The 26,600-nt window shown below is 44.4% G+C and overlaps 1 protein-coding gene across 4 annotated transcripts in view; it reads right to left on the bottom strand.

The window, feature by feature from the left end:
- The window catches only part of LOC102226319 (plexin-B1-like), a 73,354-nt gene that overhangs the window by 10,885 nt on the left and 35,869 nt on the right, over positions 1-26,600 (bottom strand). For 3 of the 4 annotated variants that reach the window (XM_023324739.1, XM_023324740.1, XM_014470491.2), the window contains 22 exons: positions 21,924-22,017; positions 19,678-20,851; positions 17,568-17,750; positions 15,053-15,181; positions 14,628-14,728; positions 13,191-13,323; positions 11,912-12,068; positions 10,730-10,838; positions 10,118-10,226; positions 8,968-9,756; positions 7,502-7,636; positions 7,290-7,412; positions 6,356-6,449; positions 5,182-5,348; positions 4,789-4,940; positions 4,597-4,702; positions 3,345-3,481; positions 2,691-2,867; positions 2,419-2,611; positions 1,537-1,779; positions 1,161-1,328; positions 901-1,049 (listed from right to left, as the gene is read on the bottom strand). In XM_023324739.1, coding sequence (XP_023180507.1) covers positions 901-1,049; positions 1,161-1,328; positions 1,537-1,779; positions 2,419-2,611; positions 2,691-2,867; positions 3,345-3,481; positions 4,597-4,702; positions 4,789-4,940; positions 5,182-5,348; positions 6,356-6,449; positions 7,290-7,412; positions 7,502-7,636; positions 8,968-9,756; positions 10,118-10,226; positions 10,730-10,838; positions 11,912-12,068; positions 13,191-13,323; positions 14,628-14,728; positions 15,053-15,181; positions 17,568-17,750; positions 19,678-20,841 — 4,718 coding nt within the window. In that variant the 5' untranslated portion in view covers positions 20,842-20,851; positions 21,924-22,017. The remainder of the gene's footprint in view (positions 1-900; positions 1,050-1,160; positions 1,329-1,536; positions 1,780-2,418; positions 2,612-2,690; positions 2,868-3,344; positions 3,482-4,596; positions 4,703-4,788; positions 4,941-5,181; positions 5,349-6,355; positions 6,450-7,289; positions 7,413-7,501; positions 7,637-8,967; positions 9,757-10,117; positions 10,227-10,729; positions 10,839-11,911; positions 12,069-13,190; positions 13,324-14,627; positions 14,729-15,052; positions 15,182-17,567; positions 17,751-19,677; positions 20,852-21,923; positions 22,018-26,600) is intronic. The other variant, XM_023324741.1, reaches the window with a different exon arrangement.

Here is a 26,600-nt window from a genome sequence, read left to right on the forward strand (position 1 = left end):
AGATGCCAGACCAGATAACAAGAAGAAATGTGTTCTACAAACTGTAATATTAATAAGGAATTTATCACTTTTATTTTCATTTAAGCTTGATTGATAGGGACAGATACACATCGACATAGACAAACTGAACTGAGCAGCAGTCCAATGTTTGCATCATAGTGCTTACAGCAAAAGCTAGAATTTTCAGCCCCTAGATGGGCTTTTTAAACAGTACATCTAAAAACTAGTAGAAAGTGAAATAATAATGACTTAAAGTTACGCAACATGATGTTCACAACATATATATAAAACAATGAAACATAAAAACACAAATCACCAATGTTTCTGTATGGCAGTTAGAGGAGTACTGGCCGTTTTAAAGTACTGGAAACACAAAGAGCCAGGATCAGCATGAAATGGATGAACCCAACAAAAGGACACAAAACAGACGACATGGAAACACCTGGTTTAACAAAAACTACACATTTACCAGCTAAGTCGCAATAATAGAAATGTCCACCTTCCAGGGTTAGTTCTTCTACTGGGTTCACTGGTGCACAGCTGGTCCAGTGCTGCCCCTCCATTAGAGCCACATACTGTACATAGCAGGAAGCCTCACAGCTCAAGACTACAGGTTGCTTTACTGTAGTCTGTTTGAAATGGCTCACTCTTGAGACCTTAAGTCTCAAGAAATATTCAGGCATAAATAAAGGTCAAAGCAATGGAATATTCACTGCAGTTGTATATATAAAGGCGAGATTCCCGCTCTGTTTGCTGCATGTCGTCCCCTCCTACCATTCCTAACCCGACTAACAAATTAAGACCACAGAAATCCAACTGGAGCACCTGGAAGGGGTAATAGGGTTAGGATTATTTTAGGGTTGTGGGTGTTTTAGGGTTGGGTGAGCTGACAGTACTAACCTGTAGATGAGGACAATCATGAGGACAATGAGGGCGACTATAGACGCCCCAACACCCACTCCGATCTGGGCCTCCAGTGGGAAGGTGGGCGAGCTGAGGTTGTCGTACTGAACCTTACCAAGAGAGATGTTCAGGTGGCCCATCTGAACCTGAAACACACACACACACACACTCTCTCCTTTAAGCAGACGGTACTGAGGATAGAACGACCAGCTGAAGGAGCGTCTCCTCAGTAGGAGCTGAATGTACGACGGACTCACAGTGAACTCTGGGAGATTGTCGGAACCCTCACACTTCCTGCAGCTCGGCTGCTGAGGCGGCGGCTCACAGTACAGATGGTTTCTGGTCAGGGTCTTCACAGCACACACACCCTCCCCTATCAGCACAACCACTTCTTCTTTGGTGATGGCCAGGTCCAGGTTGTCCCCCTGAAAACACACACAGACCCATCGCTTATCTTCAGGTTCTAGCTATGTTTGGGTCCAGTTCTGTTCACTAAGCAGGTTTCCTCAGGGGTCTGCAATTGAGCTTTCCAGTCTCGTGCTAGACATTCCAGTAACGGCTTTAGAAAGCAGTTTCCTGGTTCCTGATGCTGGAACACGAAGCCTGAGGTGAGGAAAGAGGACTAGTTCTGACCTCCAGCTGGATGAAGCTGCCGGGGTTGTAACGGTACGCCTTCAGCGGATCCTGTTGGTTCAGAGGCTTCAGGACCGGGTTGGGTTGGTAGGTGAAGGCCTGGGAGCTCACACTGCTGAAGTTAAAGCACAGGCTGTCCAGCAGGAACTGGACAGAGACGCTGGAATCCAAAATGGAGGAGTTGACGATGGGGGAGCGGCAGAGGATCAGGGAGGAGTTGGTCACCTCACAGAGCTCCAAGATCTGCGGAAGAGAGAAACAAGGTCGTTTCAGGAATGGTGCTGAAGATAAGAGGTGATAGAGCATTTGCTGTTGTTGCTCCCAAGTTATGGAACAAATTACTTTTGAGTGTCAGACAGGCCTCCTCTCTTCCTGGTTTTAAATTTCTTTTAAAGACACGCTATTATTCCCTGACTTTCAACACACTGATCTTTGTCTTGTAGGAACCTCAAGATACACCTGCAGTGTTCGATGTTTGTGTACGTTTCGTATGTCTCTTACATATTTCTGTTTTAATGTAAAGCACTTCGGTTACCCTACCATTTTTGAAATGTGCTACAGAAATAAAGTTGTTAAATTGAGAACTCGCACGTTTGTATTTCTACCCATACCATGACTTTGTATTGACTTCCATTCATTTTTGTAACAGCATTTATGCATAGTCCAGACATTTTCCCTAACCAGTGCTAGTCTACTCCTAACCTTAATCTTGACTAAAAGCTGATTCACATCACACCTCTAAATCTAACCCCTAACCCTATACAAGGGGCTCCACCGTATTAGGACCAGGCTTTGGTAAGACAAAAAGATTAGTAAATATGCCAGAAATGGTGTTAAAGAGGACAGGTAGACAAGTACACACACACAAACACGCCTACACACCTGTGCAATGGGGCAGTGTGGCTCTCTACAACAGACTGGGTCCTGAAGCTTCCTGGGAGCCTGCCCCGGCCCTGCTGTCCTCCTCTTCCTCCTGCTCTGGCTGATGGATGTGGTTGAGAAGACGTTCACCACCATGTGTGGCTTCTGCACCACATCCAGGTTGTGGCCGGACACACTGACGAGGCGGCCGCCGCTAACGGAGGGAGAACAAGAACTTTAGAGCAGGTCTCAGGTTGAGCTGGGGGGCCACAGTGAGGCGTGGTCAGGCTTACTCCAGGAAGCTCTTGGCTGGCCAGGCGCTGCTGATGCTGGGGTTGTGTGTGTAGTTGTAGAGGGGTGTGTGGAGGTGCCGGGGGGTGCTGCCGTAATGCAGCGTAACCCGGAACCTTCGTGCCTCACTGCTGCTGCCGGTCACACACTGAACACTGGAGCTCTGCACCGCTGACACACTGAGGACGAGACACAACCAGCAAGGAGTGGACTTTCCTTCTATTGCCTTACTAATAGAGGAAGGTCAAAAGTCAGTCGGGATTCAGACCACAGTATGACTTACTAATAACTTAATAACTAATAACTAATAACTTTCTTACTAATAAGTGACAAATATGATCCAATGAGAAATGGGGCCGACAACAAAATCTAAAATACTAAACTAATCACTGAAACCTCCTTTTGTCCTGCAGTGCCTGGTTTGGCGTGGCAGGAGCTCAAACCGGAGTCAGGAGATTTTGCATTAGACAGGGCAGCCACTGATTGGTGCATTGGCTGCAACAATCAGGATGCAGGATGGGGGCCGATCTTCCAGATCTCAGTAAGAGAAGTGTTAGAACAGCAACATTTCGTTTGGACAAGCCAACGGCAACAATAACCAGCAGCCAAAGCTAACAGTTCAGACTTTAAGCAATGAAAACTGGGCATCTCCTCACATTTTACAGGGGACCTGCCCCACTGTGATGGTGAGGTCAGAGGGCAGGCCTGTCAGCAGCTTCCGGCCGCTGATGGTCAGAGTGGTTCCTCCGGCCTTTGGACCTCTTTCAGGTGAGACGGCGGTGACAGACGGGTCCTGAAGAGGACAGGGGGACAGATCAGAGGAGGAACAGCAGAACTTCCACCTCCATGAAGACCAAGCACAGAGCAGCGGGAGGAAACAATGACAGAGAATTATAGATAAAGCATTGTTTTTCCTAGTATAGATAGCCTTCTTTTTGAAAATGAAATAATTTTTTATGATGATGAAAAATGATTTCACTAGCTGCACTAACTGGTGGAGCTAGTGTTGCACCAGTTGCAGTTTTCTGGCCAATTGCCAATCTTTAAAAAGCCTGACCTGCCGATTCCCTTTTGTTTTGACTGAAATGTCGCTAAATAAAGCAAGAAAGTTGATGAGTCGGCAACAGCGGGGTGACAAACGTGCAAACATGACTTGGTGAGCCGGTCTGTCAGTCAGACCTCTCTTATAGCGGTGCAGAACAGAACAGTGGTTGATTTTTAGACCTTTGCTGAGGTAGATAAGATCGGCTTCACATGTAAGTATCGACCAATCACAGATCTCCCAAAATTAAAGAAACTGGCTGTGATAAATCGGCTGGCCGATAAATCGGTGCAACCCCTATTTTTAGCCCCAAAAAACGAAAACTGCCACTGCCGTATTTTCCCAGAGGAATATTTACTTGAGTGTTCCTCAGACGTATCCATAATAATATCGAACAATGTGAAACAAGAGCAAAGCATAAATCTAGAATCCTGTGTAACATGTTGAGAGAAAGATTTCTGACAGGACAGAAAGACATGAATGCATCACTATCCGAGCTACCATTTCTGCTGGGAGCTTGGACAATAAACCGTCTGGATCCTTAGAATATGGGTGAGAGATCCCAACAGTACGGACAGCTTTGGGGAGATTTAAACCTCATTTAATTGCAACTTATTGTGGCAACAATAAATCCAAATTCTTATAATAAGTAATTTATCATGATAAATCAGTAACACTTTCTACGGGGTTAGCAGAAAAACTTACTCTGTCTGTATCTGGCTGGAAAGTGACTACAAGCTGACTGAACTTTGACCTATTCCACTAGTAGTTTTTATTTTATGTGAAAGAAATTTTATTTGAAAATTTATATATTTATTGTTTGCACAATAAAGCAAAAAAAAAAAAAAGCAGCTAGCTGACTGTACCTGGTAGCTGAAGAGCTGGCTGGAGCTGCGCTGGGCCCCTCCACTGACCGTCACAGACACGGGGCCGTCCTTCTCTCCGCCGCTGCTGCCGGTCCGGCACACTATCCTGGAGGACAGGCATCACACACAGCTCACACACATCCTCAGCATCAGAACGTCCTGTTAGAGAGCAGCAGGCTGTGTGTAGAGCACCTGGAGGAGACCTCGTACAGGTCCAGCAGGACAGCACACGGCACCCCGGCTACCGTCACCGAGTGGACGATGTCCTCAGCCTTCTGGCCCAGGTTGGACCCAGAAATGGTCACCAGGGTGCCCCCCTCTAGCAGTCCGGACAGCGGCTCAATCTGGAGGAAACACGGCAGAGCTGCTCACCACCATCATCACCGTGGAGACAGCTGATGGTTTTTAAAGACAGCTGACGCTATGCTACAGGTTAGTTGAGGTTGGGAGATGAAAGAATCCAAAATCAACACTGGGATGGTTTTGAGGAAAAAAGAGATCCAGATTCTTCCCCGGAAGGATGTTCTGTCAGGATGCTGTTGGTCTGCCACAGCTACAGGTTCAAGCAGTAACAGATGGACTCACTGAGTGGATGACGGGAGCCGGACACGTCTGCTGGACTTGTTCACTGCAGGAGTCTGAGTACAGGCATCTGGCGGTGTGGCCACTACACCACACACAGCCGTAGCGCTGGTCAGCGGTGTGGCAGCGGCTGCAGTCCGACCGGCCCACGGAGCAGTTGTACAGGGTCACTGACGGCAGAAGAACAGAGTGGTGTCACACCAACGCAGGGTCTGCAGAACTCTCTAGAAAACTTGGATCTGAACCGCCCGCAGATAGACGTGCCAAAGGGTCTCTGCTGTAACCCAACCACGGCTCCACGGTTTCATTTAAACCTACAAAGCAACAAACGTTCCTGGCGCTGCTGCCAACATGCTAACTATTGCTTCTGTATTAGCAGCAGCGAGCTAAGGCTGGCATGAATCAACACCAAGTACACTGCTCAAAAAAATAAAGGGAACACTTAAACAGGTGTTTAACACTTAAAGTGTTCCCTTTATTTTTTTGAGCAGTATAGTTTCTAGGTGTTTTAGCTGCTCTGTTGTTTTTCTGCCTTCAGGCAGATAATCAGTCAGGCTGTCTGCTCAGGTAGCCAGCCTGCACAAATGCAGCTGTAACCATGACAACTGTAGTTTTAGCTCAGTGGTCGGTGGCTCTCTTGGTTTCCATGCTAGGACTGGGATGCTTTTGAAGTGCAAATATTTCCAGATTTTTAACCTATCTGTAACACTTTATTTGAAGTGGTGTACATATTGTCATAAAAATGACATAAAACCAGTTATGAAAATGAAGGAGTCTTCATGAATATTTATGAATCTTGTCAACATGTGTTAGTCGGTAAATAATGATACTTTTTATTGACTTTTACTGCATGTTTTAATGCAACTTTGCATTAAAAGTGTCATTATTTACAGACTGACAACAGTCGCAAATATTTGTGAAGACTCCTTCATGTTTACAACAGGTGTTATGTTACGTTTATGACAGAGTCAGTCTTATGCACAATGCTTCAAATAAAGTGTTTCCAAGATTTTTGTCTTTTTTGTTAGTGAGGAAATGTTGTTCCTTTCAGCCAGCTGACTGGCAGGATGCGGCAGGCTGAGAAAACTCTCCTCCCATCACATCGAACATAATTGAAACAGAACCGACCTCAACACGCTGTGCCGTCTGAACACGGAGCAGAGCAGGCGGGTCTCACCGTGTAGATTAGGAGCAGTGTCCACATGAAACGTGTTCCTCCTCTTCACATACACCATGGCGCTGTAGTCTTCCACCGCTACCGAGTACGAGTACTGACAACACAGCAGGGTTGGGTTCAAAGAAAAGCATTCCACACGTTCATTGTGCCTCAGGTGAGGCTGGCATCACGTCCTCTGGGCTCAATCTGACTGGAACAATCGGAGCTCCGTGTTCTTTACCCACACCAGAGCCTCCTGCAGCTGCCAGGACCCAGTGATCCATCCTCTCACAGAGCTCAGTTAAAGTTCATCTGAAATGTTGGAGGGTGACTGAATCTTTTTGGGGCATATTAAAAAAACAAAACAACACTACCGTCTAGATCAGGGGTGTCTAAATCTTGTTGTCACATGGACTAAAATTACAAAGTCAACAGGACTTTGTTTATCTCCTCAACAATAAACGAAGCATTTGATACTTTAATGAAACCAATAAAGTAATCAGAATTGTTGCTGGAAAGTAAGGGTGCTGCGATTTATTGGCCAGTCAATTTATTTTTCTGCCGACATTTCAGACAAGAGAATTGGTATTTTCCAAAATCAGAATCGGCAGGTCAGGCTTTCTAAAGATGGGGAATAGGCGATCAGCCATAAAACTGCAATTTGTGCACTGCTACTGGGAAGGGAAGTGTAAATTATCTTAGAACATTAAAATGGTTTTGCAGGTTTGGTTTTTTAAAGATAAATGTAGCACGTTTTCTAGGTATCAATTGGAAAAAATAAAAACACAATTTTGTCGACAAAATCATGATTTAGGCCAACCTGTCTTTGAAAATTGTTGCTATATTTAGCCAAAAAAAGAAAAAAGAAAAACAAAGGAACTCTTATATGCTAAATAAAAAAAGGACTCATCTGTAGGAACCCTGCTGCACAAAAACAGTGGAATGTGTTTCTAACCTTGTGTAGCTGACAGGTGATGTAGAAGCTGGATGGATTCATGTCATCAGACTCCACAAAGGCTTCCACCACCACCGTCTGGCCCTCGATAACCAGCACACACTCATAGTCCAGCTCTGCATCCTGAACACACACACACACACACAGAAGTTTAACAAATGCATTTGGGTCCAGCCTGGTTGCACCGACGGATCGGGAGCGCTGCTCTGCACCTGATACAGGTGGAGGTTGCGTGCCAGTAGCGTGATCTTCCTCTCCACCTGGACGGGCAGCAGGGAGGAGCCCTGGACCTTTTCCACACAGGGACAAGCGGAGGAGCCCCAGCTGATGTAGGGGCCCTCATCGCCCTGCAGTGAGACACAGTCACACAATGTAACGACCCCGTAGGCCCCGAGCTCTCGCCTGCAGCACGAACCAACAGCTACGTGAGGACAGAGGTGGGTAGAGCAGCCAAACATTTTACTCAAGTAAGAGTAAAACTGTATTTGGTGAAAAAGTCTACTCAAGTACTGAGTAAGTGATCACATTATCAAACATTTAAATCATTAAAAATTACATGATCAGATGACTCAGAGTATTAAATTATGTCGTTATTTTGGTATTTTAAAGATCAGAATGGAAATAATTCATATAGACACCACAATTATGAAATTACACAATCAGGCAATAGAAACATTGTTCCAAGTCCCCCCCCCCCCCCCCCCCCCAATTCAAAATGTATGAAACTTTAGTGAAAACTCCTGATGTGTGTCTGTCAATTTTTTAGTGCAAACATTTTGGTTTTCATTCGGTGGGCTGAGAATCTAAAAATCTTACTCAAGTAAGAGCAGCGATACTTCATACTAAAATTACTCAAGCAAAAGTAAAAAGTTTCCAAAAAGCTACTGAAGTGACTCAAGTAATTGAGTAAATGTAGCTAGCTACTACCCAACTCTGTGTGAGGATGAGTGCTTTGAAAAAAAGGTTTTAATAAAGTTTTAGACCAACTAATCCTCCTCCCACCATCATATGTCGGACTTGTCTCCAGGCACACAAAGATCTTAAAAACTCTCTGATCTCCAGAGAATATTTCTTTGTTTTTCCTTTTTCTAACGTTGATCTTATAAGCTAACCATGCTAACTCCTAACTTGAAAACCTAAGCCCAATTTAAAATGTTAACTACGTCATTATTTTTTCTTTGTTTTGAAATAATAGTAACACATATAAATGACAGCTCATATCTTCGTTAATTTTAATTCCTGGTGGGAAATCTGGATTAAAAGGCCGGACAGAACCTCGGTCATCAGAGGATCGTTGGGAACCGGCTCAGAGGCAGACAGGAGCTCAGATTACTATGTTTACTGTCCTGGTCAGTGGCATCGTCTTTTCATTCAGCCATGTTCTGTGTGTGAGTGTCAGGACGGACTGTGTGGCTAAGTTGCTACAGAAACCGACTGATCTACAGCATCAGGTAGGAAAGAAAGTGATGAGAAAAGGTCCAGAGTGAAGCAGAGCAGCTGGTGTTGTGTCGTCTAGACACAGCAGACAGAAAGAAAGAGCAGCGGCAGAGGAGACGACTGGAGCGTTTCAGTGGGATGTACAGTTTCCAGTTTGAATTCCAGTTAGACGCTGGGAGTAAAGGGAAGGACTGGTGAGCAGGTTAAGGAGGCACAGCGGGCGGACCGAGCGTCAACTCACCGGTAGGAAGGCATCAGCTGGATCATCCTGGTAATCCAGTTCAGGGTTTGAGTCTGTTTCCCTCAGCTGGGCGTATGAGGGGGGGTCACGGTCTTCGCCGTCACCTGACAGCCTGGCTGTGTCCTCTTCTGTGCCCTCAGGCAGCACATCTGCTTGATTTGACTTCCAGGTCGGGTCAGGGTCAAGGTCGAGGTCATGGTCTGGTTCGGTGCCTTCTTCTGGGCTCAGTGAGGGACTGGGGGTCAGGTCCAGGCTGGGGGAGGGGTCAGTAATAGCAGCTCCACCCACAGAGGTGGTTGTGGGCTGGGGGTCATCGTCAGGTGAGGTCACGCTCAATGTTTCTTCACTAGGGGGCGACTGTGTGACCCCGCTCAGGGTGGAGGTGTCCGAGACGACCAGAGGCATCACGGCTTCCTGATCCCCACTAAGGCCGTCGGCCCCGGTGACGGGCAGCACCTCAGCCGCCGCCATGGCAACTTGGTCAGATTCGCTCCGGGTGACGACGACGAGCCCCCCCACTGCAGTGGACCTCTCCGCCCTGCTGGGCGGGGCGGGGGGCGGAGCTGAGCTGGAGGGCTGTGGGGGCTCAGTGCTGGGCGCGGGGGAGGTGGCTAACGCCCCACTGGTTACTATGGCAACAGGAACAAAGCTTGTCGTGGCGGCAGTGGTAGCTGATGGCGTTATGAAAGGAGCGGAGGTTGTCATGGTGACTGTAGCCGCTGTGGTAGTAGAGGTTGGGATGGTTTTCATGGGTTTGGCGGTGGGGGGGGGAGATGTGGGGAGTTTAAACTGAGGAGGGGGGGAGACACACGAAGGAAGGGGGGGAGACAAATCAAAAACTTACAGAAAAATGGAAAACAGAACTGAATTTGCTGTGCTAAACGCATGCATGGACACATTAGCTGCGACAAACATCCAGGTTAGCTTAGCCTGGAGGAACGCTGCCTTAAAATGAGCTCATTACATCACAAAAGCACAAAATGGCTGCCAGTGAAATGGACCTCGTACGTCATTTTCACGACTTGCGGAGCTGCAAAGCGTTAAGGTGGAGTGTTTGTGGAGCGCTGGCTGTGAGCTGAGAAAGGTCCCCTCATGACGGAGCGAGCGGCCACAGAGTGCCGCGCTCTCCTCTAGTGTTACTGCGACTTACGTGCTGGTTGTAGATGATGGCGCCCTCCTCACACACGGCCTTGTGGGTACAGGAGTGCTGGTGAACGCACCAGTTACAGCCCCATTTGCTCAGCACGCATCCACGGCAGCTGCACACAAGACATAATACCAGAGACATTGAGGGAACCATCAGCACACAGCAGGAAATATGGCAAGAAAGAGCTCTTAGTGAAGCTGCACAGCCTATAAAACACTTTAACATCCTCGTTAACACCAGGAAGTGTAGAAAAGTAGAATCTGAAGACGAAACCAGGCTGGATATTTCAGCAAGACAATAACCCTAAACACACCGCCACAGCCTGGTGGGGCTCACTTCTCCATACAGGAGTAATGTTGAAGTCTCCAGTACCAAAAGGTTCCACAACCAGTTTCTTCCTGTGGCGTTCTACATTATTTTACATCAGCTAATTGTGAACTCAGCTGTATCGACTACTTGTGCTGTTATTCAAATCCGGCCTAGATTTCAGGTTCATTGTAAATGTGTTTACACTGAAAAATGCCAACATGCTTAAAAGACATGAAGTTACATAAAAACAGGACAGTGTTAAGATCAGCAGCAGACAGAGGAGACGAGCGCTTAGCGCTGACTTACGGAGAGCTCCCAGACTGCTGCTTCACTGCCATGCAGTCGTAAAAGGTGAAGTCCCTGGCTGTTACCGTGACGTCCCCGAAATGGACAGACAAGGTGAGAGTGATGAAATCTGATGGCAGAACACACACACACACACACGCACATCCCCCCACCCCACACACACACACACACAGAGATACAGACAGACAGAGTGATCATCATCTCTTAACCAGGAAACCAGGAAACATTTAGCCAGGCTTATCAACCCTGAGTCACAGAGTTTACATATATCAGTACTATGATGGGAACATCATCATCATCATCGTCATCATCATTGTCATCATCAACTTCATAAAGCGCTTTAACACCAGCTACAGCTGAAACAAAATGCTGAACATCAGTAATAAATAAATAAACAAGATAAAGGAAAGCATAAAAATAAAGCAACAAAACTAAACACACAATAATGAATAAAAAACTCAATTCAAAACACAATAAGATGACACAGATAAAATCAATATCAATAAATAGCGGTGAACTGATTGCTGATTTTTTGGCCCATTTTTAAAAAGCTTGACCTGCCGATTCTGATTTTGGCTGATTTTGATAAAGTAGCACAAAAGCTCAAATCCAACATCTTTATGACTAAAACAAAAAAATATCTTCATGTCTGTGTGACAGATTTTGGAAATATGTCCTGATTTATTGGACCTTCTTTATGTGGAGCTGTTTGTGTTGCTACGATGTTTTTATCACAGCCTCACAGGCTGAATGAACAAATACGACACAAACAGAAATAAAAGCATACATGTGATTATGCAGTAGACAGTACATACACAGATTTAAGCAGAACTGTGCATATTAGGATGCAGATTAGTGGCCACTGTCCTAGCTGGTTTAGGTAAGATGGAGTGGGTTCGATTTGATTTAGCTGTGTGTGAACATGCAGCGGTGTCGATACAAACACAGCTACACACACACACACACACACGCCCACGCACCCCTACACATACACACACACACACAGAGGTTAATCCCATCCCAGCGGGGCTCCAAATCCCTTAGTCACAAAACCAAAAAGCTCATACCAGTAATTAAAATCCCTCAGTCGGAGGTTCAAAGCGATCAGACTCAACAAGCAGCGAATGCTGGTGAATTAAAGCAAACAACCTCAGGACTCTAAACAGAACAAGCTGGACCCACCCTGTCCAGGAGGCACCATGGGTATTCTGCTGGAGTCCGGAGAGTGGCAGGTGACTCCGGCCTCGGTGACGGCAGCAGGACTGCGGCTGTCCTGGAACAGGCAGGAGTACGACTCGCCCTGTTCCAACACGGGGAGTCCTGGGACGGACAGGGTCACCTGAGGACAGGGGAGCAGCGGCACCGCAATTAGATTGTTACACATGGTTCAAAAGATGCAGAGGAGGAGGCTCGGTCGCTTTTCCACATGGAAATTACAAACAAATATCTGGAGAGACAAAACTCAGCACCTGCGCTTCACTAAGCAAATAGCTGGGAGCCTCCATTTGGAAAGCTGCAGCTGTGTAAGCCTGGACAGGCGGGTGTGATGTTCCAGCTACCGACAGCAGAACAAAGAGCAGATGACTCTATCAGAATCAGCCGGACTGGCCTGACTGTGTGCATAAACACAAATACTACACTGCAAAAAACACAAAACCTTAAGTACTTTTGGTCTAGTTTCTAGTGAAAATGTCTTTAGTACACTTGAAATAAGACAATAAACTAACTTACAAGCAAGTTGTCAGCAAGAAATATGAGCATGTTTTAAGCAAACGATTCCTTAATATAATTTTTTTTTTGAAGACATTTGCAGTAGAAACTAGAGAAAAATTACTTGGAAAGTTTTTGTGTTTTAGCAGTGAACACTGAGAGAACTGACTGATCCTCATGGGGCCAAAAGCCTGGGCCCCATGAGAGGAGGCGCCGTTTTGGGGTTACCAGTTAGGTTTAGGATTAAGCTGCGATTGAATTTAGATTCAGGGCTACATATGTTCTGCTAATGGTTAGTCTGCAGAAATGAATGCAAAGTCCCTGTGAAGATACAAAACATACTGTGTGTGTTTGTGTTGTGTGTAAGAATGTTTAATAGCTCCCTGTTGGACCTGAGGACGACATGAGGACATCCAGAGCCAGAAAGAGTCCACATGTTCCAAACGAGCCAACCAATCAGAGCGGGCCCAGGACGGAGCAGCTCCAACCCCCCAGTGAGCTCTAATCTCATCTCTACAGACCTCCATGGAGTGTAGACTGCGGCTGGACGGAGGTCTAGGTCACGACTCCCAGCGATTATCTCCCAGATAAAATGACTTTTCCCTGGGCTGGTTAACTAAACAGCAACGTTAAAATGGGCCCACTAGAACTGGCTCTGTTCACAGAGTCTCTACTTTGACAGAAAAAAAAAGTTTTACCGTGTAACTAAACGTAGTTAGTTACATTGCTTTGTTAAAGTAAGTGAACCTACCATCCTGCTCTCCTCCCGGCTGATATTGAACGGGTTCAGCTCCTGAACACTCAGGCACTGCTGCTCGATGTCGAAGCTCCACAGCCACTGGCCGGCTCGGTCCCCACGACCGCACTGGGACCTCAGCACACACCTGCAGAGGAAGGACAAACACACACACAGTGTCACACTATCGCCACAACTCACTCTGGAGTCAGCCTCTCCCTCACCGCACTGGTAAAAGAGCTACAGTAAACTGGACCCCTTTAACGCATAAAATGAAGAAAAAAAAAATGAGGTGGAAAAAAATAAGAGGTACGAGGAAATATAAAACATTACAATCCATCTGAGGGACAGAAATCTGTTTCCATGTCTTCAATGTTCTTCTTCCAGCTCTTTAAGGGCAGGAGTTCCCCCAAACACAAAATATGTCAAAAGAAAAATGAAGACCTAGATTACATCGAGATAATAAATAGGCTATTCATGCAAGAAAATTCTCCAACGTGGTTGAATTAAAACAGCATCATTCACTCCGCCTGAAAGAGCATGAAGCAACACACTGCAAAATCACAAAATCTTACCAAGTATTTTTGTCTAGTTTCTAGTACAAATATCTTAGTACAAGACAAAAATAACTTCTGAGAAACTTTTCAGGAAGATATAGAAGCTTGTTTTAAGTAAATAATTCTTCAATATTGTTCTAGTTCCATTGGCAAATTATGTTATTTGTAAAAAGGGGGAAAATGTCTTGGTATAAGTGAAAAAATCTAGAACTTATTCATCAATATTAAGGAATTATTGACTTAAAACAAACCCCTATATCTTGCTGAAAAAATACTTGTAAGTCTTATTTCAAGTTTCTAAGACGTTTGCTGTAGAAATTGGACCAAAATTACTTGGTAAGATTTTGTATTTTTGTAGTGCAGCTGAAAGGAATGTATGAACAAATGAATGAAGGACTCCCGATTGTTGTTTTCCCTTCATAAATAAAAACATTGTTTGAAAACGGATTTTTAGTATTTATTGAGGTCATCGCTCTCTGATGTTCATATTAGTTCAATCATCTGAAATATTACATGTAAAGGGGGGGGAGGAAGTAAAAATAGGGAGAATTCTCCATTGTCTCTTTTCATAAGAGTGAGACGGAAAAAGACCCGCTTCCAAAATGTTTTGTGAAGAACACTAAAGTTGTGGATGATGAAGAGGAGGAAATGTCAAACATCAGACATGCTTCGACATGGAGCCTCACAGAGTAACAGAAGTTTGGGATTGGTTGTGTAACGATCAGTCTGGAGCTGACTGAACTGCATTCATGTTAAAAAGACAAAAGAAAAAAACATCTGAGTTGTGGTGTAATCAGGCTGCTCTTTCTGGATGAACATAATCACATCAAATGAGTGACTAATTACTGGGTGATTATCGTTTCCTCGTCTTGCTAGCTGCTAGCGGCTCTCTCACCTTCCCTCCAGGACGCACCAGCCGCAGTAGGGGTCGTGGGCCAGCAGACAGGAGTGGCAGTCTGGGTGCTGGTGGCATTCGGCCACCGGCCTCTTCTGCAGCTGCAGCCAGGATAAAACAATCACGCTCGTTTGTACAAATCAGCCACACTAAGCTCCTAAAAAAAATCTGATTACAAACAATAGATGGCCCACATTCCCCTGCGCAACAATGAAAAATCGAGAATACGGACGCCGGAATAATCCCAACTGCACGCACATCGCTGGAATAACTGGAGCAGAAAGCAAAGAGTCATTTCCCGCTTTGCTTTGTGCCCGCAGCGCGGCCGAGGGGCGGTGTGGGACGAGAGCGCGGCCGAGGGGCGGTGTGGGACGAGAGCGCGGCCGAGGGGCGGTGTGGGACGAGAGCGCGGCCGGCATTTGTACCATGTCGCGGGTCATGATGAAGAGGTGCTCCTCCTCCTGGTCCAGAACCAGGTCCGAGCTGATAGGCGTGTTCTTCTGGATGGAGACCACCGAGTACTCCACCACCTCGCCGTTTGGCCCCAGGAAAACCTGAGGAGAGCCACAAGAGACCAGTCTGATCCATCTGTGGAGCAGCAACCTGTCTGCAAGTTACAGAAGGCATGACTGGCCCAAACAGCATCAGAGCTTTGAGAGACAGAAAAAAAACCTACAAAGCAGGACAAGAAGGATTTCAGGCATGTGGCTGAGGAATGTACTTTCATCACTCATAACTGCTAAATAGGGTTCCACCGATTTATCAGAGCCGATTTCCTCAATTTTGGGAGATCAGTGATCGGCCGATACTTACATGTGAAGCCGATCTTATCCACCTCAGCAAAAGTCTAAAAATTAACGACGGTTCTCTTCTAGTCACCAATGAGAGAGGTTTGACTGATAGACCGGCCTACCAGGTCATGTCTGCATGTTTCCAGTTAACAATAGTCACTCCTCTGTTGACAACTCAGTAACTTTCTTGCTATATTTAGCGACATTTCAGACACAAAAATTGGTATTGGGCAAATTCGGAATCAGCAGGTTAGACTTTTTAAAGATTGGTAATTGGTGAACGGCCAGAAAACTGCAATCAGTGCATCTGTACAACTTCCCTATAAATTTTAATGCCATTTCCCCACAGTAAAATTAAAACCATCTGAAAAAGACAGATTCACAATCTCTTGATGAAATGAGAGAATCTTTTCCACCTCTCAGTTTTCTTGTTTTTACCGAACACAACCAAATTAAACGTCCAGAAGAATGAATGTGTGTGTGTGTGGAGGGGGGGGGGGGGGGGGGGGGGGGGGGGGGGGGGGGATTCTTATATCCTTGTGGGGACCTAGTTCTGTCTACAATGTGGGGTTGTGGGGACCACTGCTTCTTGTGGGGAAATGCTGTTTGTGGGTTATGATTAGGTTTCGGACTAAGGTGTGAGTTGACCTTTGGTTAAAGTTAGGGGTAGGGTAAGGGTTAGGCTGTAGAAAATGAAAGGAAGTCAATGTAAAGTTCCTACAAATACAAAAACACGACTGCGTGTGAAGGTGTGCAGCAATAACGGCGCACAACCCCAAGTACAGTATGCTGCTATGTACAAGAGATAAAGTCTCATACACGCTGAATCTGACGTAACTGCATAGAAACATATTAATGGAATCAGTGTTCCTTTTGTAATGCTCCTTCACTATGGCTAGCCACCAAGGACAAAGACTCCAGTGTGTACAGGAGGTTTCTCAGCCTGTAAAATCCTCATGTCATCACTGGTACCCAGGTCCTTCCCTGACCTCCAAGCTGACGTTATTGAGGGAAGTTTCAGACACAGACTCATAGATTTATTGATGGCCCAAGGGGGAACTGTCCAGTCACAGCAGCTGAGCAAAACATAATCTGTATGAACTCATTATCTAAAAACAACTAAACACGATAAATTCATCATGGCTAAGTAGAGTGTTGTGCATGTTCATGTGCTGTGCCTCTGGAAACGGATCACAAAGTCACTGATTTGACTTTTCCACATTTTGTCATGTTCCAACCTGAATCCTAATTGGATTTAACTAATTTCTTGCCTCAAAATTCTGCACACAAGTGCCCCATAAATGCCAATGTAGAAATCTTTTTGTGTACTTTTCACATTTATTAAAAATAGAAAATGAGAAAATCACATACAATCACGGTGCTGGAAGCATGTAATGTACTCCACCAAGACTCAGTCTGATTTCATCCAGAGTGTGAAGAATGTGTCTTCAGATATGTGGTGGTCGTTTCAGGTGATGTTTTGTTCAGCCATGTCTCTGAGCTCTGAACATCTTCAGCTATAGTCATGGAATATGACAGAACTGGAGGATAATGGCTTCCTGGTAGCTTCAAGCATCATTCTTACCAAATCCCTGGCAGATAGTTTGTGTCTTTTTTTCCTCAAGTTTCTTGCAACCCTGTTGACAATTGGCAACAAAAACCTTTTATGGTTCTGTGATGATGCCCCAATACCTTCTAGAGCGCTGCATCCCTCTGGAAGACTTTTGGTACATTTTGACAATCCAGAGTCAATTAAATCTCTTTTGGGCCCATTTTGACAAAAGAAAAAAATGTAAGGTTGCAGTGATTGCAGTTTTCCAACCGATTGTCAATTATGATCTATAAAAAGCCTGACCTGCCAATTCCAGTTTTGGCCGATAAAATTATTTTGTCTGAAATGTTGCTAAATATAGGAAGAAAGTCACTGGTTTGACTTTCTTGTTATATTTGCTATCTATCTGGATGAAGGTTAGTTGGGTCTCAAATCAGCATATAAACGTTCCCCATAAGAACCCGAATTCCAGTAAGAGACGTCTGTATGCTTCTTAGATGGACATTATTTTGGCTATTGATGCCACAGTTCTTTGCTTCATATCCAACATAATCATTCTTCTGCAGGACTATGCAGCGTTATTGGCTGGACTGTCACCTTGTGGAGTTTCCCCTTGGAGTCTCCAAGGAAGGCGATGGTATATCCCTCCCTCATGCTCACAGCCACAGCAGTGAGCCGGGCAGACGGGCTGTCCAGAATGGTGTCCACTAGCACCGGGATCCGGCTGGCCATGGGGCTGGGAGTGTGGTCAGATCCACAGGGGTAAGCATCCAAAGTGTTCTGAAATTCAGAACAGAGCTATAAGAAGACAGTCGCATCGACAAGTCACTTATCCAAGGCTGAAGACTGAAATAAGAGAATTCACTTAAACACAAAATACCTTGATACCTAACTACCTACCTGCCTACCTAAATACCTACCTATGTATCTACCTACGTAACTATTTATATGTCCATCTACCCACCTGCCTTCCTACCTCTTTCCATCTCTCTCTCCCTCTTTTTCCCAGCTCATTTGGCTCCAAATAAAATCTTTGAACTAATTTGTCTTGAATTCCTCTGCAGCAACACCAAAAGCCAAAATGATTCCCAAAGTGTTCCTGATGGGGCCCATAAAACTCTGGCAGGACTTCTTGGGAACAGTTTGTGGTTTGAGGACAAAATAAAACTGGACACAGTCACTATGAAGCTGAAATAGGATTTGATTTTGCCTTCCCAGTTTGGGAAGAGGGAGACTTGACCCTTCTTTTTGCAGAAACTGTATTATTAAACGAGACCACTCCACATTGGGTTCATTGCCTCATCATTACAGATGAAGGCAATGAACCCAAGGACTCTGGCTTCTGGCAGCAACTTGTTTTGATGGATTATATATTAAAATGGTGACAGGAACAGCTTTTGTGGTAGCAATACTCAACTTTCATCCACAAAACAAATGTAGTTTGAGTGCTTTACAGGAAAATTAGATTCCTGCTCTTTCCTGCACAACTGTAGAGCACATTCAGTAAAGCAGAATAGATCTCCAAAAACAGCAGGGCAGACATCATGAAAGGAAAATGTATTGTGGGATGTAAAAAAATAAAGAGCCAGGTCTGGGAATATGTCATAGCAGCTGAAGCGGTGCCTGGACACTAGCTGGTTTGGCTGATGGAAGCCTGTGACTACGCTGCAACGACTAATGAGTTCTGAGTAAATCCGGAGTACCTATACCCATAAATATCAAGGCCAGACCAGAGCCAAGATGCATCTTGGTTATTCATTATCACTGTGAAACTTCACATTTCATCACCAGGAACAAATCTGCACTCTTAATGGCTTAAACCTTTTGTCCAAATCCACCCATGGTGCAGATGGACCTTCCTGGCAAATGCGGAAAGTTGAGACAGATTGTTTATTTGCAGGGATCAAGTAAAGATTTAACATTGTAATCATGTCGTAAATCTGCTTTTTGGCTTTAATTCTCAGAGGTTTCCTCCTTTCTGCAGTTTGCTATGGTTTTTCTATTATGATCTCTCTATTATGACAGAAACAATATTCTTCTCTATTCTCATCAAATGGTGATCTGATGCCAAACAATACACATTTATCTTTGAAGAGAAAACAAGCAAAGAGAAAGAAAACCACAAGTAGTCAACCAAGTAAGAGTCGACTCAAGTTCAACTGTACAACAGTTATCTCAATCCCAAAGGTCGCTACACCGAACCCCCAGGTATTCATGGGGATTAGGAACTATAAGTAACTTCCTATTTTTATAGTTCAAACACCAAATATACCTTACAATGCTTTAATACACACAGAGGAAACCACATTAGCGCTCTTGCAGTAACTAGCATCCAAAGATCTTCCTTATCTCTGAATTTGGGTGTACAGCCAATCAGCACCATGGAATGTGAATGGTGCTTCTGGATTGGCTGCTGTCAGTCAGCCAATAGCGTTTGAAGTGGCATTACATTCAGATATTTCAGCTGATAAAGCTGGCTTTTCTTTAGGATATTTTTACACATGCTCTCCGAAAAAAACAACAACAATGAGACAATAGGTGAGTTCTCTGAAAAATTACAAATTTCAAGAAAACTGTCGATATGAAACTTCAGTTGGACCTAAAGTGATTTGGTTTGCGTGTACAGAAGAAGCCCACTTTCCCCTCAGACATTCCCCTTAATAGTTGAGTGTAGTCACAGAACAGATTTATAGTGCATTGTGCTTACCTCTGGAAGGTTGGCACAGTTGGACTTGACTTCATATTCAATGTATGCTGCCTCCACTAGTCCTTCTCTACCCATTTGTGTATAGCACAGGTCTCTAGTTGAGTTAATCCTGCGGTCCACATCTTCAAGGTTGAACATGCACAGAGCGGAGTCCTCGCTCGGCCGAGACGATGAGGTCAGATGAGTTGAGAAGACTCCGAGAAGGATTTCTGAATCTTGACCCTTAGCCCTGTTCTTGGAGAACCCGAGCTGGACAGCTTGGAGGAGGTTGTACATTTTACCGGCCCTGGAGCGACACGTCAGAGGCACCTCTACATACGAGTAATAGGCCTGGTCATCCAAACAGACACGCGAGACGTATGTGCGGTACTCCCTTGACTGTGACTTCAGGTCCCGCCTGTAGAAGAAGAAGTACACATGGTGCTGGTGGGCGAACGAGGCCACAAAGTGGTGATCGTATTCTGAGAGACGGCCGGCGACGGCCAGCTTGGCGGTCTCCTCGTAGGAAAAGATGGGGGCTTGGGCTAAGTTCCGGGTGGAGATAGGTGGATGGCTGCTGGTATAACCTCGTCCCACAAACAGAACTGGCTGTCTGCCAGGATGAGAGCGAACAACAAGCCCGACGGTGCTAACATTGGGGTGGTTGGCTGCTACATACTGAGTGTCCACTGGCTTGTCTGTGGAAAAAAGCACTACATTGATTGATGTCAGGTTACGCTTCTGGCATATTCCTTGGTTGACACTCCCACAGGTAATAAGTTCCATAGAGTAAGGGTCAACCAGCAGGAGCTTGTTGTGGTTGCTGGTTTCCTTCGCTTGGGGGCAGTTGGTTTCTGTCACAGGGGGCAAACAGTCCGGGCTGTCAATAACGGGCCCAGTGTCGTTCCGGAGCTTAAGCTGAAGTAACGGATCTAGCTGGAACAGCTGATCTCGCGCCCCAATGTAGACCCATCCTACACTGGGGTCAGGATGCAGGGCCAGGTGCTCGAATATCGTGTTGTTCCATGTAAAAGTAGGATAAAGGCCAGAGTGGGAAGACACCGATCCCTGTGCAACACCTCTGGATGGGGAACTAAATGGCCGTGCAAAGATGGCAACAAGCAGGAGGCACCGCAGAGCGTGGAGCATTAACGCTGAAGCAGAACACGCTGTCCCAGGAAGCATGGCAGTAGAGCTGAGGGAAAGAAACGATTTCACATATCAGAAAGCATGTCTACTTCCAGAACAACAGGAATGCTAAAGGTTTTTCCATCGTTTCCTGTGCACCTCTGGAATATTGGCAGTGCTGCTCATACAGCAGGTCAGGCATGAAACGTTTGCTATAATAGCACATTACTGTAACAAGACACATTACGACTTGAAAAGATATTTGATCTGACTGAAATTCTGATGGTCTCCAAGACACAAGGACCTATTACAGACTTGGATCTACAGTATGTTCAGTAAGATGTGAGTTGTACTTATACTTTGTTCTTTGCTTATAGTTATATTCTATAACCTACTCAAAGTCTACATTTTTCGACAACGTTTTCTGTTAATCTAAAAGCAAAATGTTTTAGGGGTTCGCCAAGGATGTGACCTCTGACACTACAGGACTTATGGCTTGTCCTTTAGCATTTTATTGGTTCTGGTTTAAAACTCTGCATGTAATTATGTTAGTAGTTGAAGGTATGCCCGGTTCACTGCAAAAACACAAATTCTCATTGATCAGTTTCTAGTGCAAATATTTTAGTGCACTTGAACTAAGATAAAATTAACTTACAATTAACTTTTTGGCAAGAAATATGAGCTTGTTTTAGGTAAATAATTCCTTAATATTGATGAAAAACTTGTTCCATTGGCAGATTATTTCACTTACAACAAGACTTTTTCCCCCATGTTTTTAGTGAAATAATCTGCCAATGGAACTAGAACTTTTCCAAAAATATTAAGAAATTATTGACTTAAAACAAGCTCATATATCTAGCTGAGAAGTTATTTGCAAGTTAATTGTGTGTTATTTCAAGTGTACTAAGATATTTACTTCAGAAACTGGGCCAAAAATACTTGGTAAGATGTGTTTTTTGCAGTGTTTGATGGTTTCAGTTTGTTAAATAGATTAATCACACATTGATCATCAACAGGAAAGTAAACCTTTTGATCTTTAATCAGGAAAATAATTAAGAAAAATTAGACTTTAATCAGTTAAACAGCATCGGATAAACTTTGCAAACTTAAAATTCCCTCTTTCTACACAACAATCTCACCATTTGTTTCCAGTGGTGCTTTACAGAGGTATGTTACCTCTTGACCTCCCAGATGCTCAGGCTCGGGTCATAAACGCATCCTTCTGGATAGCACCTGCAGCACAAGGAAAAACAAGATGAATCAGAGGTCTCAGTTCATAAACAAGCTGTGATTCACAACCAAAACCCAGAGTTATGTCAGCCTACACTGGGGGTGCGAGCCCTGAGCTCATCATGTTTAAACTACTTCAGGTTTTTTTTCCCCCTGGACTTCATTCATAGAATTTTCATACCCTGTTCAGACAGGATTTTAAGTCGAGAAGGGGCAGGACACTACAACAACCAAAAACACAGTTTCCCATGATACTTCTTCAAGCACATCAGCTCTGGATGAGATTATCTGGAGCCATCTTTGTAGTCGTTCATGCTGCTATAGGCTTAGACTACTGGAGAGGAAGGAAAACTAACCACTTTCCTCAATCTTCCTCTTCCTTCTCTCCAACCTGTATTATTTGCTGTTATTTCAGCTGTTGTTGAAGTTTCTCGAGGCATTAATTGTAAAACTGCTGCTCTAGAAAAAGACTGAATTGAATTTAACACACATCTGTCTTACATGTGGAACTCATCCAAAGCAAACAATGAGGGATGTCTCCCTTATTCACAAACGAGAGTATAAAGAGACATGGACACTCACATTACGAAGCAGGATTATAAGAAATGACTGCAAGATTTTATAGTCGTCTAAAACTTGAGAGACCACACACACATGCTGCTAAAGAAGCCATTAAGACAAGAGGTTTGGTAAAGCCAAACAGCAAAGACGACACATCACACAGAGATTTCAATCAAGAATGTTCAGTTGTCAGATGGGAAATCTCGCTAAGCTGCTTGAGATCAAACGTGAGTTCAGAGTAAGTAAAAAAAAAAAAACAAGGAAGAAGCCAACAGATAGTTTGTGGACTATTGTTAGCAAAAAAACTGCACATTGGCAGTGCAGTTTTTTTATCTTCTGTACTATTTCTGTGGTCCCGTCTCCTCGCTTTCTGATTGCCCACATGTCACATTCAACAGGCTGCGTTCCCATTCGTCCTCATGGGGGAACACCACACACGATATCAGGCCAAGACGATCCAACATGTTGAATGTCCCTGATTGAGATGGGAGCAGTCCCATCTCAGATCTGGTCTGAGCATGCTAGGTCACTCTGAACACAAGTCAATGGAAGATCTCTTACGATTATTTTTAGAGCCATCACCATAATGGGGGGGGGGGGTCCTTCAGATTGTCAGATGGGGGAGATCGGGTCAAAAAGTCAGCATAACTATCTAGTTGTGTGAACCAAGCTTAACACACTTCACTCTGACGGTTCAAAGCATTGCATTTCCAGCTCTCTGCAGAGGAACTGCATGGTGGGAAGGTGACCCTTTAGACAGGGCCTGGGATGTGTTAAAGCACACACACTCAGATCATGAACATGCAGCTGCTCGGCAAATGACAAACTATCTAGTACACACATTTCTTTTGTGATATAAGTATTAAATGTCATTCATAATAGTCTTAAAAAAAAATTGGTGCACCGGTTGCAGTTTTCTGGCTGATCGCCAATTACGCCGCTGTTGTGCGCCGTTATTGCTGCACACCTTCACACGCACATGCAGTCGTGTTTTTGTATTTGTAGGAACTTTACATTGACTTCCTTTCATTTTCTACAGCCTAACCCTTACCCTACCCCTAACTTTAACCAAAGGTCAACTCACACCTTAGTCCTAAACCTAATCATAACCCACAAACAGCATTTCCCCACAAGGAGCAGTGGTCCCCACAACCCCACATTGTAGACAGAAATAGGTCCCAACAAGGATATAAGAATCCCCACACCCTCACACACACACCCACGCCCCCCCTCACACACACATTCTTCTGGATGTTTAATTTGGTTGTGTTCGGTAAAAACAAGAAAACTGAGAGGTGGAAAAGATTCTCTCATTTCATCAAGAGATTATGAATCTGTCTTTTTCAGATGGTTTTAATTTTACTGTGGAGAAATGGCATTAAAATTTATAGGGAAGTTGTACAGATGCACCGGTTGCAGTTTTCTGGCCGTTCACCAATTGCCAATCTTTAAAAAGTCTGACCTGCTGATTCTGAATTTGCCCAATACCAATTTTTGTGTCTGAAATGTCGCTAAATACAGCAAGAAAGTTACTGAGTTGTCAACAGAGGAGTGACTATTGTTAAGTGGAAACATGCAGACATGACCTGGTGGGCTGGTGTGTCAGTCAAACCTTTCTCACGGGAGAACAGAAGAGGACAGTGGCTGATTTTTAGACCTTTGTGGAGGTAGATAAGATCAGGGTATAAGATAGGCTCCTCTTATTTTGGGAGCTAATCACCGATCTCCCAAAATAAAGGAAATCGGCACCAATAAATCGGCTGGCCGATAAATCGGTGCACCCCTATTAAAAAGGTCATAAATTTCAGTTGATATGACCTGCAGAAACTGTGTGAAATGCTCCCACTGAATGGGTATTAGTTGCAAACTAAATTATAGCCTTGGTATCCCTGGAAAAGAAGAAGAAGTAAATTAGAAGATTAGGAAGGGAAGCTGAGGAGATCCTCTCTGTTTTGACACGTAAGTGTGCGGTTTCATGTTCACGCAGGGAAACGGCTCAGAATGGTGAATGGCTGTGACAGCTAAATTGCACTAAATTCTCCTTTTCTATCTAAACTAGACACATAGAGCACATCATTCCCCACCCCCAGTTTCCAACTTTCCCAACGTGATTTCCTTTGCCTTTCAGCATTCCATCACTTGCAACATGGATCTCTTACAAGTTCAGGCAGATCTGCTGGGAGCTCATAGGATGAGGAGCTGGACAAAAGTTGAAAAAAATGTCTGAAAAGGACACCATTCATTCCAGCAGTGGAGAGCTCACTCATTCAACACACACACACGCACACGCACGCACCCAGACACACATGCACAGAGCCCTTTCTCTGCCACACAGGGCATTAGAATGCCTGCTTTGTTGGGGTAAATCTTCTGAATGTGGGAATCAGGGTAACAGCTCGGCAAGAGGCCAAAGGCCCCCGTCTCCCCAAACCCCGTCCAAAAAACCCCTGAAAAGTACATGAGCGTCCAATCGCTGCATGAGCAAAGACAGGGAGCTGGAGCCTCTTGATTACTAGACAACATTCCAAAATAATGAAATCTAAACAGGAAGGTTCCTTTGATCCTTTTGGAAGAGGTATTAACATCTGTCGTCAGAGGATGCCTCTTCTGACAGCAGGGTCCAAACTCCGGAGACTCACAGGATTGGCTGTTTGATTGCAAGAAAGAGTAGAAGCTGAGAAAGCAGAGAGGAGCCTGACTGGAAAGTTAATTTACACGAGGACTTTCCCCAAACAATCAAACCAAGTAGTTTGGAATGAAAGGAAGTTGGAAAGGATTTTCAAAAGAATGAAAAACAAATATTCAGGTACTAATTACCTGAATATTATGGAGCTGTAGAACTGTAACCCAGCATCAGGAGCATGGATCTTTAAAAAGGATTTTAACTTTCAGAGGGCATTCTTTCAACTTTGCCCCCAAACTTCAACAAAGGTCTTGCTTGCAGATGTGCTCTACTTCACACATCTACTGCCCGTTTCAACAACTGAGCTAAAACTTTCTTTTCGTGCGTGAAAAAAAAAAGATCTATTGTCCTTCTTGAGGTCAGGGGTCAGAAACAGCCTGCGGTGGCCTCTATTAGTTGTGGAGTAAAATCTACGAACAAAACGGGTGAAGGCATCACAGTGATCACGCACTGTTTTTATGACAGATTACCACAGGTTAAAGCAGAAAACACCAGCAAGCAGAGAGAGGTTCGGTTAGGAGAGCGCTGGTTTTACTTCTGTCCAAAGACAGAGACTCAAACGGGAGCAGTCTGTTCGATCAAGAGAGAACAGAAACAATCGCCCTGAAGGAGGCAGGATCTTGTTAGCTACAAGCTAACAAGCTCAAGCTAACAAGATACCTTCAAGTTAAAGAGAACAGTATCTAAGCATCTCTCTGTATTTTAAAACTATTCTTCTATAACCTCCTTTTACAGCCCACAGAATACAAACTTAAGACATATACATATTTCAGTGCAGCTCAGGGGAAAAAATAGCAGCGACTTAACCAAAGTGCTTGGTTACGGCACATAATTCCACCTCAAACAGAAACTCAAAACTACTGATGACACTCTGACACTAAGCTCAGCATCCCGTTTGAAGCCCCACCATGGCACGGTGCTGTTAATCACTTGCTAAGTGTCACCTGGGCCTCTTGATGTCAAAACATGAACAGCAGGATCGTCGAAAGACTGGTTTTGATTAAAACAGAACATTTACTGGTGGATCCAGGAGTCAATCTGTTGGACATGTCTGTTCAAAAGTTTAGAGAAGGTGACGTTAAGCCACCTGGAAAGGTGAGAATGCATTTTCAGGTCATTTTGACATTTAACAGGATAAATGCCACATTGTATTTAGAAAGACTTCCAAAAGTACTTATATTGGCTTCCCTTTTTAAAGTGACAAAAACCTGAAATTAAAAAATAAACAAAAAACTTTTCAGTGCCACTGAACGCATGTATGTTGTTGAAACGGGATCTGGGAATTTTAGAGAAACACTAGACACACAGTACATCCTGGGGGACATGTCCCTGTAAAATGACT

The sequence above is a fragment of the Xiphophorus maculatus genome, chromosome 20, assembly GCF_002775205.1.
Source record: "Xiphophorus maculatus strain JP 163 A chromosome 20, X_maculatus-5.0-male, whole genome shotgun sequence".
Lineage (NCBI taxonomy): Eukaryota > Metazoa > Chordata > Actinopteri > Cyprinodontiformes > Poeciliidae > Xiphophorus > Xiphophorus maculatus.